Source organism: Mobula hypostoma, chromosome 1, assembly GCF_963921235.1.
Source record: "Mobula hypostoma chromosome 1, sMobHyp1.1, whole genome shotgun sequence".
Lineage (NCBI taxonomy): Eukaryota > Metazoa > Chordata > Chondrichthyes > Myliobatiformes > Myliobatidae > Mobula > Mobula hypostoma.
The window spans coordinates 111,446,792-111,468,590 of NC_086097.1; the positions used below are offsets into that span (position 1 = coordinate 111,446,792).

At 43.1% G+C, this 21,799-nt stretch overlaps 1 protein-coding gene across 3 annotated transcripts in view; it reads right to left on the reverse strand.

The window, feature by feature from the left end:
- mlh1 (mutL homolog 1, colon cancer, nonpolyposis type 2 (E. coli)) overlaps positions 1–21,799 on the reverse strand; it is a 112,827-nt gene that overhangs the window by 61,873 nt on the left and 29,155 nt on the right. For all 3 annotated transcript variants that reach the window (XR_010018787.1, XM_063054877.1, XM_063054883.1), the window contains exons 4-7: positions 21,614–21,687; positions 20,900–20,972; positions 13,153–13,244; positions 12,147–12,189 (exon numbers count right to left, since the gene is read on the reverse strand). Coding sequence is in view for 2 of the 3 variants with exons in the window: in XM_063054877.1 (XP_062910947.1) it covers positions 12,147–12,189; positions 13,153–13,244; positions 20,900–20,972; positions 21,614–21,687 (282 nt within the window). In the remaining variant the exon portion in view is untranslated. The remainder of the gene's footprint in view (positions 1–12,146; positions 12,190–13,152; positions 13,245–20,899; positions 20,973–21,613; positions 21,688–21,799) is intronic.

A 21,799-nucleotide genomic window follows, 5' to 3' on the forward strand; every position in this document is an offset into this window, starting at 1 on the left:
CCTAACAACATGAATGGCAGTGATGCTTCATTCCAACATGAGCTCAACACCTTTTACACACACTTTGAAAGGGGGAATAAAACTACACCCGTGTGAACCCCTGGAGCATTTGATGACTGTGTTCGTCTCTGAAGTCGATGTCAGAACATCTGTCAAGATGCAGAACCCTTGAAGGGCATCAAGCCCTGATGTTCTATCTGGTAGGACACTGAAAACCTGTGCCAGCTAACCGGTGGGAGTCTTCAATGACATCTTCAATCTCTCATTGCTGCAGTTAGAGGTCCCACCTGTTTCAAAAGGGTGACAATCATTCCAGTGCCCAAGAAGAGCAGGGTGAGCTGCCTCAAGAACTATCACACAGTTGCACTCACATCTACTGTGATGATGCTCTTTGAGAGGTTTGTCATGGCCAAAATCCACTCCTTCCAAAGCAAGGACTTGGACCAGTGGCAATTTGCCCATTGTCACTACAGGTCTAAGGCGGATGCAATCTCACTGGCTCTTCACTGTGTCTTGGATCACCTGGACAATACTTATGTCAGATGTTGTTTACTGATTACAGATCCAGCGTTCAACACAATCACACCCTCAGTTTTAGTCAAGCTCCAAAAGTCTGGACCTCTGTACCTCTCTCTGCAACTGGATTCTCCACTTCCTCACTGGGAGACCACAGTCAGTGAGGAACACAAATAACATCCCCCTTTGTTGCTAATCAATACTGGATACCAAGTATGAGTGCTTAGCCCATGCTCTACTGTCTTTGCACCCATGACTTGTGTGGCTAAGCACAGCTCAAACACCATCTATAAATTTGCCAATAACACAACTATTGTTGGCAAAATTTTAGATGACGAGGCAGCATACAGGAGCAAGATAGATCAGCTAGTTGAGTGGTGTCACAACAACAACCTTATGCTCAAAGTCAGCAAGACCAAGGAATTGATCGTGGACTTCAAGAAGGGGAAGTTGAGAAAACACAGAAGTCCTCAATAAGAGATCAGCAATGGAAAGGGTGTGCAGTTTAAAATATTTGGGCATCAACATCTCTGAAGATCTACCTTGGGCCCAGCACCTTGATGCAATACCAAAGGCAGCATGACAGCTGCTACATTTTATTAGGGGTTTGAGGAGACTTGGCATGTCATCAAAGGCACTCGCAAATTTCTACAAGGTAATTTCTTCGGCAGTTTGAACGGGGCACAACTGTGCAAGCGCGTGAAGGTCGGCCTGAGACAGCTGGAGAGTTTAAAAAGCGAGCAGATTGAGATGAGGAAAGTCATTTCTTCGTCAGTTTGAACGGGGCACAACTGCGCAAGCGTGTGAAGGTTGACCTGTGAGACAGCGGGAGAGTTTAAAAAGCGAGCAGATTAATGGAGCGGGCGACGGATTAGTGGGTGGCTTTGGCTCAAGAGGCTTCAGTGAGCTGAGGCTGAGGACAAGCTTGCTCCCAGTGAGGTAAGGCCGGGTAAGTTCCTTTAATTAACTTAGGAGTAGGTAATGGAGGCAGCAGTTAGGGCAGTCGAGTGCTCCGTTTGCAGTATGTGGGAAGTCAGGGTGAGCACAATTGTCGCTGACGACTACACCTGTAAAAGGTGCATCCAGCTGCAGCTCCTGACAAACGGAGTTAGGGAACTGGAGCTAGAGCTGGATGAACTTCAGATCATTTATGAGGCAGAGGCAGAAATAGGAGTTTCAGGGAGACAGTCACCCCTAAAAGTCAGGAGGCAGGTTGCTGGGTGACGATCAGGAGAAGGAAGGGGAATAGACAGAAGGAGCAGAGCACCCCTGTGGCCGTTCCCATCAACAATAAGTACATCGTTTTGGATATTGTTGGTGGGGATGACCTACCAGGGACAAGTTGCAGTGGTCGTGTCTCTGGCACCAAGACTGGACCCTCAGCTCAGAAAGGAAGGAGGGAAAAGAGGAGAGCAGTAATGATAGGGGATTCGATAGTTAGGGGGACAGATAAGAGGATCTGTGGGAGAGATCGAGAATCCCGGATGGTCTGTTGCCTCACTGGTGCCAGGGTCCGCGATATCTCGGATCGAGTTCTAGGTATTCTCAGGAGGGAGGGTGAGCAGCCAGATGTCATGGTCCATGTAGGGACCAATGATGTGGATAGGAAGAAGGAGGTCCTGCAAAGGGAGTTTAGGGAGTCTGAAGGACAAGACCTCCAGGGTTGCAATCTCAAGATTGCTACCCATGCCACATGCTAGTGAGGCTACAAATAGGAAGATAATGCAGCTAAATATGTGGCTAAGGAGATGTGCAGGAGTGAGGGCTTCATGTTTCTGGACAATTGGGCCTTGTTCCAGGGAGACTGGGACCTGTTCCGACGGGACAGGTTGCACCTGAACTGGAGGGGCACTCATACCCTTGTGGGAAGGTTTGCTAGTGTTGCTCCGGGGGGTTGTAACTAGATTTGCAGGGGGAAGGGAACCAGAATGTTAGAGCAGATAGTGAGGTGGAGGAGGATAAAGGTGATGCGAGAACTGTAAGTATAGTGCATGGAGTAAAGCTGGATTTAACATATAAAGAGGCTTTGAGGAAAGAGAAGCAGAATAAAGGGTGTAAGGATAGTAAGGTAGAAGGGCTAAAGTGTGTGTACTTCAATGCAAGAAGCGTCAGGAACAAACTGAGAGCTTGGATATATACATGGAATTATGATGTAGTGGCCATTACAGAGACGTGGCCTGCACCAGGGCAAGAATGGATTCTCAATATTCTTGGATTTCAGTGCTTTAAAAGGGATAGAGAGGGGGGAAAAGTGGAAGAGGGGTGGCATTACTGGTCGGGGATACTATTACAGCTACAGAAAGGGTGGGTAATGCAGCAGGATCTTCTTTTGAATCAGTATGGGTAGAAGTCAGGAACAGGAAGGGAGCAGTTACTCTATTTGGGGGTATTCTATAGTCCCCCTGGTAGCAGCAGAGATACCAAGGAGCAGATTGGGAGGCAGATTTTGGAAAGGTTGTTATCATGGGGGACTTTAACTTTCCTAAAATTGATTGGCACTTGATTAGTTCCAATGGTTTAGACAGGGCAGAGTTTGTTAAGTGTGTCCAGGACAGATTCCCGTCACAGCATGTTACAGGCCGACTAGGGGGAATGCCATACTAGATCTAGTATTAGGTAACGAACCGGGTCAGGTCACAGATCTCTCGGTGGGTGAGCATCTGGGGAACAGTGGCCACCGCTCCCCAGCCTTTAACATTATCATGGAAAAGGATAGAATTAGAGAGGACAGGAAAATTTTTAACTGGGGAAGGGCAAATTATGAGGCTATAAGTCTAGAACTTGCGGGTGTGAATTGGGATGATGTTTTTGCAGGGAAATGTACTACAAACATGTGGTCGATGTTTAGGGATCTCTTGCAGGTTGTTAGGGATAATTTTGTCCCAGTGAGGAAGATAAAGAATGGTAGGGTGAAGGAAGAATGGGTGACAAGTGAGGTGGAAAATCTAGTCAGACAGCATACATGAGGTTTAGGAAGCAAGGATCAGATGGGTCTATTGAGGAATATAGGGTAGCAAGAAAGGAGCTTAGGGGCTGAGGAGAGCGAGAAGGTGGCATGAGTAGGCCTTGGTGAGTAGGGTAAAGGAAAACCCCAAGGCATTCTTCAATTATGTGAAGAACAAAAGGATGACTGGAATGAAGGTAGGACCAATCAGAGATGAAGGTGGGAAGATGTGCATGGAGGCTGTGGAAGTGAGCGAGGTCCTCAATGAATACTTCTCTTCGGTATTCACCAATGAAAGGGAACTTGATGACAGTGAGGACAATATGAGTGAGGTTGATGTTCTGGAGCATGTTGATATTAAGGGAGACAATAGACAATAGGTGCAGGAGTAGGCTATTCAGCCCTTCGAGCCAGCACCGCCATTCACTGTGATCATGGCTGATCATCCACTATCAGTATCCAGTTCTTGCCTTATCCCCATAACCTTTGATTCCACTATCTTTAAGAGCTCTATCCATCTCTTTTTTGAAAGCATCCAGAGACTTGGCCTCCACTGCCTTCTGGGGCAGAGCATTCCATATATCCACCACTCTCTGGGTGAAAAAGTTTTTCCTCAACTCCGTTCTAAATGGCCTACCCCTAATTCTTAAACTGTGGCCTCTGGTTCTGGACTCACCCATCAGCGGGAACATGCTTCCTGCCTGCAGCGTGTCCAATCCCTTAATAATCTTATATGCTTCAATAAGATTCCCTCTCAGCCTTCTAAATTCCAAGGAATACAAGCCCAGTCGCTCCAATCTTTTGACATATGACAGACCTGCCATCCAGGGAATTAACCTTGTGAACCTACGCTGCACTCCCTCAATAGCAAGAATGTCCTTCCTCAAATTTGGAGACCAAAACTGCACACAGTACTCCAGGTGTGGTCTCACCAGGGCCCTGTACAGCTGCAGAAGGACCGCTTTGCTCTTATACTCAACTCCCCTTGTTATGAAGACCAGCATGCCATTAGCTTTCTTCACTGCCTGCTATACTTGCATGCTTGCTTTCAGTGACTGATGTACAAGCACACCTAGATCTCGTTGTGCTTCCCCTTTTCCTAACTTGACTCAATTTAGATAATAATCTGCCTTCCCGTTCTTACCACCAAAGTGGATAACCTCACATTTATCCACATTAAACTGCATCTGCCATGCATCTGCCCACTCACCCAGCCTGTCCAAGTCACCCTGCATTCTCATAACATCCTCCTCACATTTCACACTGCCTCCCAGCTTTGTGCCATGGAGTTGTTAAAATACATTAGGACAGATAAGTCCCCGGGGCCTGACAGAATATTCCCCAGGCTGCTCCATGAGGCGAGGGAAGAGACTGTTGAGCCTCTGGCTAGGATCTTTCATCTTCTCGTTGTCCACGGGAATGGTACCAGAGGATTGGAGGGAGGCGAATGATGTCCCCTTGTTCAAAAAAGGGAGTAGGGATAGTCCGGGTAATTATAGACCAGTGAGCCTTACGTCTGTGGTGGGAAAGCTGTTGGAAAAGATTCTTAGAGATAGAATTTACGGGCATTTAGAGAATCATGGTCTGATCAGGGACAGTCAGCATGGCTTTGTAAAGGGCAGATCGTGTCTAACAAGCCTGATCGAGTTCTTTGAGGAGGTGACCAGGCATATAGATGAGGGTAGTGCAGTGGATGTGATCTATATGGATTTTAGTAAGGCATTTGACAAGGTTCCACATGGTAGGCTTATTCAGAAAGTCAGAAGGCATGGGATCCAGGGAAGTTTGGCCAGGTGCATGCAGAATTGGCTTGCCTGCGGAAGGCAGAGGGTCGTGGTGAAGGAAGTACATTCGGATCGGAGGGTTGTGACTAGTGGTGTCCCACAAGGATCTGTTCTGGGACCTCTACTTTTCATGATTTTTATTAACGACCTGGATGTGGGGGTAGAAGGCTGGGTTGGCAAGTTTGCAGATGACACAAAGGTTGGTGGTGTTGTGGATAGTGTAGAGGATTGTCAAAGATTGCAGAGAGACATTGATAGGTTGCAGAAATGGGCTGAGAAGTGGCAGATGGAGTTCAACCCAGAGAAGTGTGAGGTGGTACACTTTGGAAGGACAAACTCCAAGGCAGAGTACAAAGTAAATGGCAGGATACTTGGTAGTGTGGAGGAGCAGAGGGATCTGGGGGTACATGTCCACAGATCCCTGAAAGTTGCCTCACAGGTGGATAGGGTAGTTAAGAAAGCTTATGGGGTGTTAGCTTTCATAAGTCGAGGGATATGTTTAAGAGTGGCGAGGTAATGATGCAGTTCTATAAAACTCTGGTTAGGCCACACTTGGAGTACTGTGTCCAGTTCTGGTCGCCTCACTATAGGAAGGATGTGGAAGCAGTGGAAAGGGTACAGAGATTTACCAGGATGCTGCCTGGTTTAGAGAGTATGCATTATGATCAGAGATTAAGGGAGCTAGAGCTTTACTCGTTGGAGAGGAGGAGGATGAGAGGAGACATGATAGAGGTGTACAAGATATTAAGAGGAATAGATCGACTGGATAGCCAGTGCCTCTTCCCCAGGGCACCACTGCTCAATACAAGAGGACATGGCTTTAAGGTAAGGGGTGGAAAGTTCAAGGGGGATATTAGAGGAAGGTTTTTTACTCAGAGAGTGGTTGGTGCGTGGAATACACTGCCTGAGTCAGTGGTGGAAGCAGATACACTAGTGAAATTTAAGAGACTACTAGACAGGTATATGGAGGAATTTAAGGTGGGGGGGGTTATATGGGAGGCAGGGTTTCAGGGTCAGCACAACATTGTGGGCCAAAGGGCCTGTACTGTGCTGTACTATTCTATGTTCTATACCACGTACAGCCTTCTAACTGGTTGCATCATTGTCTGGTATAGAAGGGCCACTGCACAGTATTGGAAAAAGCTGCAGGAAGTTGTAAATTCAGCAAGTTCCATCATGGGCACTAGCCTCCCCAACATACAGGACAGCTTCATAAACCAATGGCTCGAGAATGGAGGCATCAATCATTAAGGATCCCCATCACCCAAAACATTGCCTCCCCCCTTTCGTTACTACCATCAAAGGGAGGTACAGAAACCAGAAGATACACACTCGACATTTCAGTAACAGCTCCTTCCCCTGCGCCATCAGATTTCTGGACAATGAAACCTCGAACATTACCTGCATTTTTTTTGCACTGCTTTTTTTTTATTACATGCACTTCTTGTTGTAACTTATATTTTTTTTAAAATGTTCGAAATATTGCGGAATATTGGTAGCTTGGGTTTGCTATTTGGAAGTCTGGTTGATTGCTGAGCTTGGTAAAATGTCTGTAGACGTTTTGGCTCCAATCAAGAAGCCACCATCAGTGTGCAGTTGAGGGCGCTGTCTCCTCAGAGTGCTGGCTTATACACTCCTCCGGGGTCTGAACGGATATTGACCAGACATCCTGCTCCAGGGCTTGTTCAAAAACCCTGAACAGCTTAGTAACAGAGGATTCCGACTGGTTACGAGGGAGGTCCCTTGCAAGAGTTTATAATGTACTGCAATGTACTGCTGCCATTAAACAATAAATTTCACGACATAAGCCAATGGTATTAAACCTAATTCTGATTCTGTATGCAAGTGTGCCAAATGTCTTACTACCATCCCAACTACCTGGGTTGCCATTTTTAGGGAACATGTACCCTAAGGCTTTCTACAATACTCTCACAGTAAATAGCAAGGCCCTGAAAACTCCTGCCCTAGTTAACTTTTCAAAATGGAAAATTTCACTCGTCAGGGAGTTAAATTTCATTTGTCAATTCTTGGTCACTTCATCTACATCCAGTTATAATTTTCAGTAACCTTCAGTTCCTTATAGTCAAAATGCTGGAGGAACTCAGTATCTCAGGCAGCATCTACAGAGGGAAGTGAACAGTCGACATTTGAGGCTGAAACCTTTCATCAGGACCTAATGCATGATCTTGGCCTGAAACATCAACCGTTCATTTCCCTCCATGGATACTGACTGACCTGTCAAGTTCCTCAAACATTCTATGTGTGTCACTCAAAATTTCCAGCATCTGGGGCATCTCATGTCTGTCTACTACATTATCAATTTATGCTATCTTCAAATTTACTAAACATATCTGAACAGCAACTGTCCATTACCACAAGATACAGATGCTGCAGGTGTGACAGAGGTACAGTTTGATGAGGGGGATACAGTTTGATAAGAATACTGGTATGGAAGGCAAGGTCCTGTGGAATCCAGGAAGAACTACTTAGGTCGATTCAAAACTGGCTTGAAGCTACGAAGCAAAGGGTGACGGTTGAATGTTGTAATGGAGACCGATGACTAGTGGTGTGTCTCAGGGGTCAGGATTGGGACATTTGCTAATCATTACTTATAACGATTTGCACGTGAATCCACAAGGCTTGATCAGTAAGCTTGTGGATGACAAAATTATCTGGTGTCATTGATAGTGAAGAAGTTTATCATAGATTATATAAGGATCAGTTAAGGAAGATAAGAGGCAAACGGATTTTGTGGTGTTTGTAATGTTTCAGTAAGCATTCTTTGTTGTTTACATAATTCATTATGGATTATACATAAAAATACGTGAATGGCATGCGTCATTATGCCACCACATTACAAGTGCATGCCTCACTTTAGTCAAACTAAACATATACAGGTTATCCCCGTCTCCTGTGTTTGCCTTTCAATTAGTTTTGTGTTTCAAGAAGATTTCAATACAAATAAGAGTGAGGTTAAGCATTTTGAAAAGTCAAACCAGCCTAGGATTTGTACTACGAATGGTAGGGAACTAGGGAGTGTAACAGAACAGAGGGACATAGGAACTCAGTTTAACTAGGATCATATGTAGACAGAGTGTTTAGCATGTTGTGAGATTATGTCGCAGTTGTACAAGTCATCAGTGAGGCCACAGTTGGAGTGCTGTATACGGCTTTGGCCACTGTTATAGGAAAATATGCAGAAAAGATTAACAAGGATGTTGTCAGAAATAGAGATCATGTTGTAGTCCTGTGTTATAGGGAGCAGTTAGCAGGCTTTGTCTTTATTCCTTGGAGCAGAGGAAAACGGGGGACAAACATGCAAATGTTTACAATTATGAGAAGCTTAGATAAGATAATACAGGTAACAATTCTCCTCCAGGCTAGGGGAGACCAAAACTAGGGGGCTTAGATTAAGACAAAAGGGGAAAAATATATAAAGGGACCTGAGGGGCAATCTTTTTTCATGCAAAGGGTGGTGAGAGTATATGGAACGAGCTACTAGATGAAATGCTTGAGGCAGGTATAATTGCATCCTAGAAGAAATTGGTTAAGTACAGAAGGGACAAGGCTTAGAGGGATATGGGCTGGTCGCAGGAAATTCAGATTAACTGGGTGGGCCCTGCAGTCAGCAATGGACTCTGAGTTGAAGGACCTATACTCATGCTACGTTACTCTCTGACTGCCACATCCCCTTCCTGGCCCGACTCCTTCCACAGTCTCTTCCAATCTACCTTTGCTATTCACACAAAATGCTGGAACAACTCTGCAGGCCAAGCAGCGTCTATGGAAAAAAGTACAGTCGATGTTTTGGGCTGAAACCCTTCGGCAGGACTGGAGAAGAAAAGCTGAGAAGTAGATTTAAAAGGTGGGGGGAGGAGAGAGAGAAACGAGGGAGATGATGGGCGGGCAAGGAGGTAACATGAGAGAGGGACAAGGGGATGGGGAACGGCGAAGGGGTGGAGGGGCAGTGGAGGTACTACTGGAAGCTTAAGAAATCAATGTTCATGCCATCAGGTTGGAGGCCATGGACGGACATATTGGGATAGGAATGGGAAGAGAAATTAAAATGGGTGGCCACTGGGAGATCCCGCTTGTTCTGGCAGACAGAGCGTAGATGCTCGGTGAAGCAGTCTCCCAATCTATGTCAGATCTCACCGATATACAAGAGGCCACACCGGAAACACCAAACATAATTTATGACTACAGCAGACTCACAGGTAAAGTGTCACCTCATCTGGAAGGACTGTTTGGGGCCCTGAATGGTAGTGAGGGACGAAGTGTAGGGGCAGGTAAAGAACTTGTTCCACTTGCAAGGATAAGTGCCAGGAGGGAGATCAGTGGGGAGGGATGAATGGACAAGGGAGAGACATAGGGAGTGACGTAGGGAGTGATCCCTACTGAAAGCAGAAAGTTGTGGGGGGGGGGGGAGAGAGAAAGAGGGAAAGATGTGTTTGGTGGTGGGATCCGGTTGGAGCTGGCAGAAGTTTTGGAGAATATGTGCTGGACGAGGTAGTAGGTGAGGAGGAGAGGAACCCTATCCCTGGTAGTGTGGCAGGAGGATGGGGTAAGAGCAGATGTGCCTGAAATGGAAGAGATGCGGCTGGGGGCAGCGCTGATGGTAGAGGAAAGGAAGCCCCTTTCTTTGAAAAAAAAGAGGATATCTCCTTCATTCTAGAATGAAAAGCCTCATCCTGAGAGCAGATGCGGTGGAGATGGAGGAATTGAGAGAAGGGGATGACATTTTTACAAGTAGCAGGGTGAGACGAGGTATAGTCCAGGTAGCTGTGAGAGTCCGTTGGTTGTGTTGCTCAGATTTCCAGCATCTGCAGATTTTCTCGTTTGTGATTTACCTTTGCTATTTCCTGTTTAATACCAAAATTAGCCTTGTCCCAATTTGACTAAATTGTGGACCTGTATTATCCTTTTCCCATAACTATTTTTAAGGTAGTAGAACGATGGTACTCATCTCAAAGTACTCCCCAAACGACACTTCAATCATTTTCCCAGCCTCATTTCTCATTAAGACATAAAGTGCTGTCCCCTGTCTGGTTGAGCCATCTACATAGTGACATGTCATCATTGGAAAAGGACCTAAAACAGAAGGTAAGGAGCAAAGCTGCAAGTGACATGAGGAAAATTCTTTATATGCAGCGATTGTCTAAGATGTGGGATGCACTACTGGCTTTGGGGTGGTGAAAATGCACAGATTCAATTATTGCATTCAAAACAAAAAATATGGAAAAGAAATACTGCAATAGGGGAAAGGATGGGGAGGCCAAGGCAAAGTGCCATCATGGACTCAACAGATTAGATAAATGGCCTTGTTCTCTAGGTAACCCATCGATCTGTCACAACTTTGGCAGAACTTACTTCTGGGCAATATCAACTAGAATACAAGCTGCTGACTATTATGAACAATCTGTCATCTTAGACTACATTCAAATCTGTGAAAATCAAGAGCTGACAATCGTAGTATTTGTACAATCATTCAGGAGATACTACATTGGCACTTGTAAAATTCAGATTCTGGAAAACACTTAAGAGTCAGAAATCACTACAACAGTCCTTCAGCCCAGCTTGTCCTTTCTAACCAGGATGTCACCTAAACCAGTTTTATTTACCTGACTGACCCATATCCCTCTGAACCTTTGACTCACGTACTGTCCAAGTGTCTCAAATGTAATTTTTGTATCTCAACCACTTCTTCTGCATCACCTTCTATGTGAAGTTTCCTCTTATGCTGAAGGCAAGATGGGAAAGATTTAAAAGGTGTAAGCCCATTTGTTCTTGATTCCCTTTCTATAGGAAAAAGGCTGTAGCATTGACCCTTCCTATGCTCATCAGGATTTACATGGCTCTATAAAGGTGTATAAAATCTCAATCCCAACGCTTCAAAGAATAAAGTGCTAGCTTGCCCAACTTCTCCCTCTAACTCTGGCTCTCAAATCCTGACAATATTTGCATACACTTTCTCTGTCCTTTTTCCATCTTGATGTCATCTTAACATTAATCTTTAACAGGGTTACGAATACACAATACTTGTACCAATGACAACAAACATCTCAATTCCTATACTCAATGCTTTGACAGATGAAGGCCTTCACCATCCTGTCTACCTTTCTTGTCCCCAGATACAAAAGAACCAAAGACTTACAAATATAACGAGGTTGCCAGGTGGAGGGAGGGAGGTGACGTCGACTCAGACCGTGGTTGAAAATGACCAGTATTGCTAAGTATAATATATTCTATATGGCAAAATGATTTTATTTGGTGTGCTTTTGTTTGAAAAAAGAATGCTTCCTCTCCTCCCTCCAATCCGTCTAGAATCTAAACTGCCAGTGTAGTGTTAAACAAAAATAAATCAGATAATCTGGCAGTTCAAGCAGTTAGTTGAATGTCACAGTCATTTCACAATGTAACTGTTAAAAGCACAACCTGAAACTAACTTTTTCTCTTCCCAAGTATTGTCTAGCCTATTGCGCACTTCCAGGATTGTTTTATTTCGATTTTCTTGATTCACAATTGTTTTTTATTTTGATTCTTCTGCGTCAGTGGGGAGATTTCAAATTCTATTCACACAATGAAACTGCCAATTTGCCAGTGAAACTCATGAATCACATTTCAAAACCTTTAGTACATAGTAAAAGCTTGACTAGTTTGTAAATTGCGGTCCAAAAGACCCAGCACAGAACTTTACAGTACTCGCAGGAAAGCTGAAAAGTATGCACAGCAAATTCATTGTACTCAAGGCTGTAGAGGTAATGCATCTAAATACCAGTCACTTAACAGCTGGAGAAATCAAAATCTACCCCAATTGTTTCTGATGTATTACTTTGTATAAAGGTCCTCTTTGAAACCCATTATTTCAAGAGGAAACCATAGTCAACGCATTCTACACTCACCTTCTTCACACTGAAGCTCACTCCTGAATTGTGAATTGCATACCTGCAAGATTAAGCAGTATTTCAAAATTAATTTGTATTCCACGAAAAAAATCCCCCCTCATACAATTAAAATATTAAAATGTACTTTATCATATAAAGCAGATTGTGTGAAAACAATCATCTACCCAACACAACAAATAAAAACATCATTCATGTAAAGGTTGGACATACAGGATAACCTCAACCTTCCCCAAGAGCTGATACTTGAGCATACAAGTGACAAATAAGATCCCATCTGGACAGACTCTCTTGAAGGGATTCTTTTCCTATTGGAAGTCAGCCTATGTATGACAAGAATGGCAAAGATCGCAGAACCATGTAAGAAACCCAGTGCAGCAAAAGTGAAAGTCTGACATTTTGCTTTCAGTAACAATGAAGATCTAAAGGCATTGTTGTGGAAACTATAATCTGACCCACACATTATTTCCCTTGAGTTGCTGTTCCTTCAGATTTGGTAACACCACCAGCAAGATTTAAACTTAAGACAAGTGTGAAGCTATCAGTCACTTATTTAAACCTCCAGCATAGGTACATTTCACCCTATTAAGTTGGATACAACGTGGCTGTTCTTTGAGATTTATAACATTTTCTTCAGAAACATTTGACCCAATGCCATCTATAGATTGATAGTTCAGTATTTTTCCTCTTCCAAGTACTAATAATTCTAAACTACAAGTAACAAATTTCTGGAGTAAATAAACACGCACCATTGTTCTCCCTTCCAAAATATTACACCTCTAACCAAAATAAACTGCATTTACAAGTTTAAAATTACTATAGCCATTTAAGCCTTATGGTTCAGCTTCAATGCGATCAAGATACAAGGCACATATTCCACATGCATTAGAGCTTTCTCCAAATTCCAAATATATACCTCATAACTCAATAAATCTTTATATCAAGCAATGAATTCCCTGCAAAATGAACTGGTGAACTTAGAGAAATTAATAAAAAATTTTAAAACCTGCTCACAACTTCCACAACTTTAGAAAACTCATCACTGGGATTTTTCAGAGCCTTCCTTCGTGTAGCGATATTGTAGAAGAGGTCTTCCACCTGTAAGCAGATGTCAACATCCAGTTACTGCACAAAATATTTCAGTAGCGTCTTCAAGAAATCTCAGTACTATCAACTTATTGGGCCAAAGGGATTAAAATACATAACTAGTGTTATAGTCTTAACGTTTTACATCTATTACTATAAACGGATTCAAAGACATAACATGGGATTTCAATCACATATCACTACAATGTAACACTGCAATTATAGGGAACATTCCATTGATAATAATACACCTGAAATATCAAAGGCATTTGACAGTTAACTTGGCATAAATATAAGCGCATGCTTATTTTACATCAATTTCTATAGATCCCATTAGTATCAATCACAAGCAAGTTTCTGAGGCCACCAGAAAGCAGTAATTTATAATGGATACAGAGTCTCAAACAGAAATGCTCCTCAGCCCAAAAAGTTCATGCTGACCATTTTGTCCACCTAGCAAATCATAACTTCCTGCATTTGGCTTGTATCCATATAGACCCTTCTCTTCCATATACCTATACAAGTGCTTTGTAAATTATTCTTCTGAACCTGCCTTCCTCTAGCAACCCATTCCATATACTTACAACCTCTGTGTGAAAAAGTTGCCCCCTCCGTGTCTTTTAAATCTTAACTCTCTTTTCCTATGCATCTAGTTTTGGACTCCCCTATCTTGGGAAAAAAGACTATAATCATCCTCATTATCCATGCCTCTCATAATTGTTAACAATAAGATCATAATATATAGGAGCAGAATTAGGTCATTTGGCCCATTGAATTTGCTCTGCTGTATCATCATGTTGCTGTGCCAACCCTTTAACCTACTCCACGATCAACCTAATCCTTCCCTCCCACATAGCCCTGCATTTTTCTTTCATCCATGTGCCTATCAAAGAGTCTCTTAAATATTCCTTATGTATCAGCCTCTACAACTAGCCCAGGCAGCATGTTCCACCCACCTACTGATCTGTATAAAAACCTACCTCAGAAAATGCTCTTATACTTTCCTCCAAACATCTTAAAGCTATTACAAACAAAGAACTGTGCAGATGCTGGAAATCCAAAGCAACACACACAAATGCTGGAAAAACTCAACAGACCAGGCAGCATCTATGGAAAAAGTAAACCGTCAACCTTTTGGGCCAAGACCCTTCATCAGGACAGGAAAGAAAGAAGTCAGAGTAAGAAGGTGAAGGTGGGGGTGGGGGGGGGGGATGGAGAAGAGAAGAGGAGAGGAAGAAACACAAGGTGATAGGTGAAACCGGGAGAGGGGGATGGGTGCAGTACAGAGCTCGGAAGTTGATTTGTGAAGAGATATAGGGCTGGAGAAGAGGTAATCTGATAGAAGAGGACAGAAGGCATGGAAGGAAGAAAAGGGGGAGGAGCACCAGAGGGTGGTGATGGGCGGAAAAGAAGTCAAGGTGAGAAGGGGAAAAACAGGAATGGGGAATGGTGAAGGGGAGAGGGGCAATTACCAGAAGTTTAAGAAATCGATGTTCATGCCATCTGGAACAAAAGGTGTTGCTTCTTCAACCTGAGTGTGGCCTCATCGTGGCAGTACAGTAGGCCATGAACTGACATGCTGGAATGGGAATGGGAAGTAGAATTGAAATGGGTGGCCACCGTGAAATCCCACTTTTTGTGGCAGATGGAGCGGAGGTGCTTGATGAAGCGGTCTCCCAATCTACATCGGGTCTCACCGATGTACAGGAGGCCACACTGGGTGCACTGATACAGATGACCCTAAAAGGCTTGCAGATGAAGTGTCGCCTCACCTAGAAGGACTGTTTGGGGCCCGGAACGGTAGTGAGGGAGATGGTATGGGGCAGGTGTGGCACTTGTTCCACTTGCAAGGGCAAGTATCAGGAGGGAGATCAGTGGAGAGGGACAAGTGGTCAAGGGAGACACAGAGCAAATGATCCTTGTGGAAGCAGAAAGTGGAGGGAGGAATGAGAAGGCAAAGATGTGCTTGGTGGTGGCTTTTGCAAGGGTAACTACCAGGAGACCATCAGTGGAGAGGAACAAGTGGACCTTAAAGTTATTCCCTTTTGTATTAGCCAATTCCACCCTGAGGAAAATCCCTGGTGTTCACTGTATCTATGGTTCTTATCTCCAATAGTGCAGGCAAAATCTATTTCATTTTGAGATAGCAAAGGTGATTGATGAAGGAAAGGCAGTACATGTTGTCTAAAAGGACTTTAAGGCATTTGCCAAAGTTCCACATAGTAGGCTTGTTCAGAAGGTCAAGGCAAGCTGGTTGACTGGATCCAAAATTTGTCTTGGTGATACACAGAATAGGTTATGGTAGAAGGATATTTTTTTCTGGTCACTGGAAGTCTGTGACTACCGCTGCAACATACGGATTGGTATTGGGACCTTTGCTACTTGACGTATATTCATAACTTGGATGTGAATGTAGGAAGTATGATTAGTAAGCTTGCAGATTACACAAAAAAATTAGTGGTGCTGTGAATAGCAAGGAAGGTGGCCCAAGGGCAAAAAGGACAGAGATCAGTTAGAAACGAGAGTGGAGGACTGATAGATGAAATTGAATCCCAACAACCGAGAGGTGAATAAAATGAGATTCTGCACATGCTGGAAATCTAGAGCAGGACTGATGGAGGGTCTCCATTCATAACGTCGACCGTTCATTCCCCTCCATATATGCTGCACAGCTTGCTGAGTTCCTCCAGCTTTTTAAATAGGGCTGCAACTAAAAACTGGAAAGTGCAAGTCCTGACAAAGAGCCTGTGATGTGAACCATTAACTATTTCTCTTCCCACGGATGCAGGCCGACACAAGTAGATCCAGCAGTGTCTGTTTACATTTTAAGTGCAAAGTAAGACATGTACTGTAAACTGTAGGACACCAAGCAATGTCTATGAACAGAAAAATCTCAGAATTCAAATTCGTAGCTCCCTTAAAGTGGCAACACTGGTTGATAGGACTATGAAGGCAGCATATGGCATATATGCCTATAGAGGTCGCGGCATAGAATATAAAAGGGTTCAAAGTTACGTTACAAATGCACAAAATAATTATTAGGCCACACTTGGGTGTATTGTGTGCTTTCATGGTGATTGTGGTGAAGAGGGTGCAGGGAGATTCACCAGTATATTTGTAGTAATAGATAATTCCAGTTATGGGAAAAATTGGATAGTATAGGCTTGCTTTCCCTGGAGTAAAGGAAGTTGAATAGTGACCTGATAAAATATTATGAAAGGCAGAGTTAGGATAGATAATCAAAATCATTTGGCCTTATTAGGGTAATCAAACATTCTTTTGGGACTCATATCTAAGAAAACATGCACTGGTATTGGAGGTGGTCCAGATGCTTACAAGAATCTCAGGAATGAAAGAGTTAACATACCAGGCACTAGCACTCACCGGAGTTCATCAGAATGAGGGGGAAGATCTCATGGAAACCTTCAAAACAGGAAAGGCTTAGAGAGAGTGGATGTGGAGAGGGCATTTCCTATAGTGGGAGAGTCTAGGACCATAGGGCGCAGTTTCAGAATAGAAAGCTGCCCTTGATGACAGAGAAAAAGAGGGATTTCTTTTTCAGAGGGTGGTGGGTCTGTGGAACTAATCGCCACAGACAGCTGTGGAGAGCAGGTCACTGGGGATATTTAAAGTGGAGGTTAGAGGTTTTTTTTTAATTAGTAAGGGTGTCAAAGGTCACAGGGAGAAGGCAGGAGAATGTGGTTGAAATTAAAAATAAATCAGCCATTATCAAAGGTTGGAGAAGACTCGATGGGCCAATTGGCTTAATTCCCTTCCTACGTCTTATGGTCTAACAGCACATCGGCGAGAGGAAGGAGCTTTACAGACAATGTAAGGGCCAAGTTGACACCTTGGACATGCTACCAGAGGTGAAGAAAGCAGACACATTTGAGGCATCTAAATAGTCACTTAAATTGACAAAACATCGAAGGAAGTAGTCATAATGCAAGCAAATGAGGTTACAAAAAGTCAGCATGAACTTGGTATGCCAAATGACTTATTTTTGTGCTGAATGACTATAATTACATGCTCTACACCCTCCCAAAGGCACTCATATCCTTTCTGCATTGATGAACTGGATGCATAATTTCAGTTGTATAGAACACTGATGAGACCACAAATTCAAAATAATCTGCTACTTTTATACTTTCCACTTCAAACAGCTTTCTAAACACATCCTGTCACTTTCAAACATCTTTGCACCTAAACACCATTCACACACAACACCTTGGAACTGTGCCTTCAGATAAACACATCTCCTCTCCCATTTCTTCCTACTGCCCAAAAAATATTACTACACACCAATGTTCCCTCTAATTTGTAATGACCATTGTTCGCAAAAATCCTGAATTTTATATATAGGAAGTACCCAGTTTAATAGCTAGCAAAATACTGTCAATAAGAACTTTGACCCCCCCCCCCCGCCCCGGGTTTGATTGTTTTCATTCTCGTTCAACTGCACTCGCACAAATCTTACGTAGCATGCCTGTAGCGGGTTATGAAGAATTTTCTTGCTAGAGCTTTTGCACACCATCCATATGTGATTTGCTTGCTAAAAGCAGCTCAGAGGCTTCTGCCTTCACCCTGCCTTGTGCAGCTACACCCTCAAATTCCTGTCAGATCGCCAGCAGGTGGTAAGAGTGGGCTCCCTCACCTCTGCCCCTCTACACAGGTGCCCCTCAGGGCAGTGTCCTAAGCCCTCTCCTTTACTCTCTGTATACCCATGACTGTGTCACCACTCACAGCTCCAACCTAATTAAATTTGCTGACGATACTACATATTATCTCAAGTAATAACGAGGCAGCCTACAGAGAAGAAATCATCACCCCGACACTACTACTACTACTTCAACTCAGGACTAGGGGCCAGCGTCGGGCAAAACAGTGGTGTCAAGAAAACAACCTCTCCCTCAATGCCGCAAAAACGAAGGAGCTGGTTGTGGACTACAGGAGGAATGGAGACAGGTTAACCCCTATTGACATCAATGGATCTGGGGTTGCGAGGGTGAACAGCTTTAAGTTCCTCGGCATACACATCACTGAGGACCTCACTTAGTCTGTACATACCAGCTGTGTGGTCAAAAAAGCACAACAGCACCTCGCTCACCTCAGACGGTTGAAGAAGTTTGGTATGAGTCCTCAACTCCTAAGGACTTACTACAGGGGCACAATTGAGAGCATCCTGACTGGCTGAATCACTGCCTGGTATGGGAACTGTACTTCCCTCAATCGCAGGACTCTGCAGAGAGTGGTGCAGACAGTCCAGTGGATCTATAGATATGAACTTCCCACTATTCAGGCCATTTACAGAGACAGGAGCGCAAAAAGGTCCTGAAGGATCATTGGAGGCCGAAGTTACCCCAACCACAAACTGTTCCAGATGCTACTATCCGGGAAACAATACTGCAGCATGCCACCAGACTGATTAATTCATGCTGACGCTATTGTATTTCTATGCTATATTGACTGCCCTGTTGTACATACTATTTATTACAGATTACTATAAACTGCACATTTAGACGAAAATGTAACGTAAAGATTTTTACTCCTCATGTATGTGAAGGATATAAGAAATAAAGTCAATTCAATTTTAGAAGTTTCCAAATATTAGAAAACATAGTACAGCACAAGAACAGGTCACTTGGCCCACAATGTTGTGCCAAACCAGCTAAAAAGCAAATCAAACACATCCAAATGCTAATCCCTCCTACCTACTCCATGTCCACATCGTTCCATCTTCCTTACAACCATGTGCCTATCCAAATGTCTCTTAAAAGCCTCTAATGTATTTGCCTCTGCCACCATACCAGGCTGCATATTCCAGTCATCCATGACTGAGTAAAAAAATTACCCCTCACATCCCCCTTGAACCTACCTCCTCTCACCTTCAATACATGCCCTCTGGTATTAGACATTTCAAAACTTGGGAAACAGATAGACTCTGCCCACTATCTATCCCTCTCGTAATCTTGTCAACCTCTATCAGATCTCACCTCAGCCTCTGACACTCCAGAGAAAACAACCGAAATTCATCCAACCTGTCGTGATAACACGTCCTCTAAACCAGGCAGCAGCCTGGTAAACCTATTCTGCACACCCTCCAAAGCCTCAACTCCTTCTTATAGTGTGCCAACCAGAATTGTATGCAATACTTCAGATGTGGCCCAGTTAGAGTTTTATAAAGTTACAACACAACCTCCTGACTTTTGAACTCAATGCCTCAACTAAAAGCATGCATTCCATAAGCCTTCTTAACCTTATCAATCTGTGTAGCCACTTTCAAGGAGCTATGAAGCTGGATCCCAAGATATTCTCTGCTCAGCAAAACTTGCATTTTCCCTTCCAAGGTGTAACACCTTAACATTTATCTGGGTTAAACTCCATCTGCCATTTCTCAGCCCATACTGCAACTGACTTACATCGCACAGCATTCTTTAACAGTCTTCTACACTACCCACAATTCCGCCAATCATGGTATCATCAGCAAATTTACTAACGCACTCATCCATATTTTCATCCAGGTCGTTTAGAAACATAGAAATATAGAAAACCTACAGCACAATACAGGCCCTTTGGCTCACAAAGCTGTGCCGAACACGTCCTTACCTGAGAAATTACCTAGGGTTACCGATAACCCTCTATTTTTCTGAGTTCCATTTACCTGTCCAGGAGTCTCTTAAAAGACCCTACTGCATCTGCCTCCACCACCGTTACCAGCAGCCCATTCCACGCACTCACCACTCTCTACATACAAAACTTAGCCCTGATAGCTCCTCTGTACCTACTTCCAAGCATCTTAAAACTGTGTCCTCTCATGCTAGCCATTTCAGCCCTGGGAAAAAGCCTCTCTATTGTCCACATGATAAATGCTTCTCATCATCTTATACACCTATCTATCAGGTCACCTCTCATCCTCCGTTGCTCCAAGGAAAAAAGGCCGAGTTCACTCAACCTATTCTCATTAAGCATGCTCCCCAATCCAGGCAACATCCTTGTAAATCTCCTCCACTTCTTCCCACTTGCAAATTATCCAGCAAATTTTGCATTGTGACAATACCTGCAGGTAACATCAGTTTCTGTACTGTACATAAATACTTGCAATTGCATGTTCCTGACCTCATGGGATTTCGCTATAGCAATTTCCACTGTTTCATTAAGCCATTCTACTTTAAATGAACCAGTAGTTCTTTTGCACTTCACGATCTTTGCTTCTTTGGAATTTGACATAGTGAATGAATAATTTCTTTAAAAAACAGTATAAAAAAGCTAGTTCTAAAATCTGCAGACAAATCATTGCAAACTCCACATTGTCAACACTGTATCCGCATCAGAAACCAGAAAAAGAAATGCGACAGCGTACGATTGTGAAATGTACTTAACATGCCAATAGAGGGTGACAAACTGCTGTGTGAAGTTTAAATTCCTTTGTGTACTAGTAGCAAAAGATTTGTGAGCACACACATCTTAGAGGCAATGTTGCTACTCATATTGACTTTGAATTTGGGAGGTGGCCACAAATCTATGGAAAGAAAAAGGCAGAAGACAGGAGCAGTGGTTTACATAAAAATAAGACAGAATTAGGTTGTTTTGAAACAGTACCTTGGGAAAGAACATTAAAACAAGTGAACATTCACAAGAGACAAAAATATTATTAAGGAGGGACATACTGTTATCTGTGTGCCTTGATTTCCAGCACATGGTTTTGGAGGAGCTTTCAATTTCCCATCACAGTAGCTACACCTTTAAAACAAAAGCACAATTCAATAAATTTCAAGGAAGTTCACATTATTAAAGAATTGACCTTTTAAACTTCAATAAATAAAGAATAAAGCATTGTGAAACTTTTGTCATAGCAGCCGAAAAATTTGTCAAATTTACTACTTATGCTGACTCCACAAAATTGTTTCAGCTAAGGGAAACAAATCTGGGATTGCCTCTTGCTTCTGTCATGGAAAACTCACATTTGGAGAGCTGGTTCCAAAGACTATCTTACCATTTCCTATATCTCAGGATCAATGAGCTCACAATGACAATGCACCAACAATCTGATGCTGAAAAATTAAGTTAAACCATTTAGCCACGTTTAATAGAATAATGATTTACAGGCAAATGACAAGTTGCATTTTACAAATAATTAATTTTTCAGGCGCTTCACATAATGAAAGGCTGTTAACTAACCAAATCACCAGCTGTTCCAGAGCATGGTGATGTTCTTAAAGCAAGTCATCAACACTTTCAATCTCAGATCTGGCTGGGTGTGGTTCAAATGCTATAAAGAACAGATTTATAACTCTCAGCCACGACTCCCATGATTTTCTGACCATATGTTCCAAAGGACACTGATTTTGAAACATATCCAAAAAAAATTACAAGTCAATTACCTCAACGCACACTTAGCATCAGCAGTTTTGGTCATCACGGTGACATGTGCCACATGGCTTATGCTGGCAAGAGCCTAAAAAAAATAGATATTCTCATAAGTTAATGCATTCAAACTTCACATTGCTTGAAAGATATCAATCTCAATTGTAATACCTCAGGAATTTATCATGAGACCAAACTGTCCA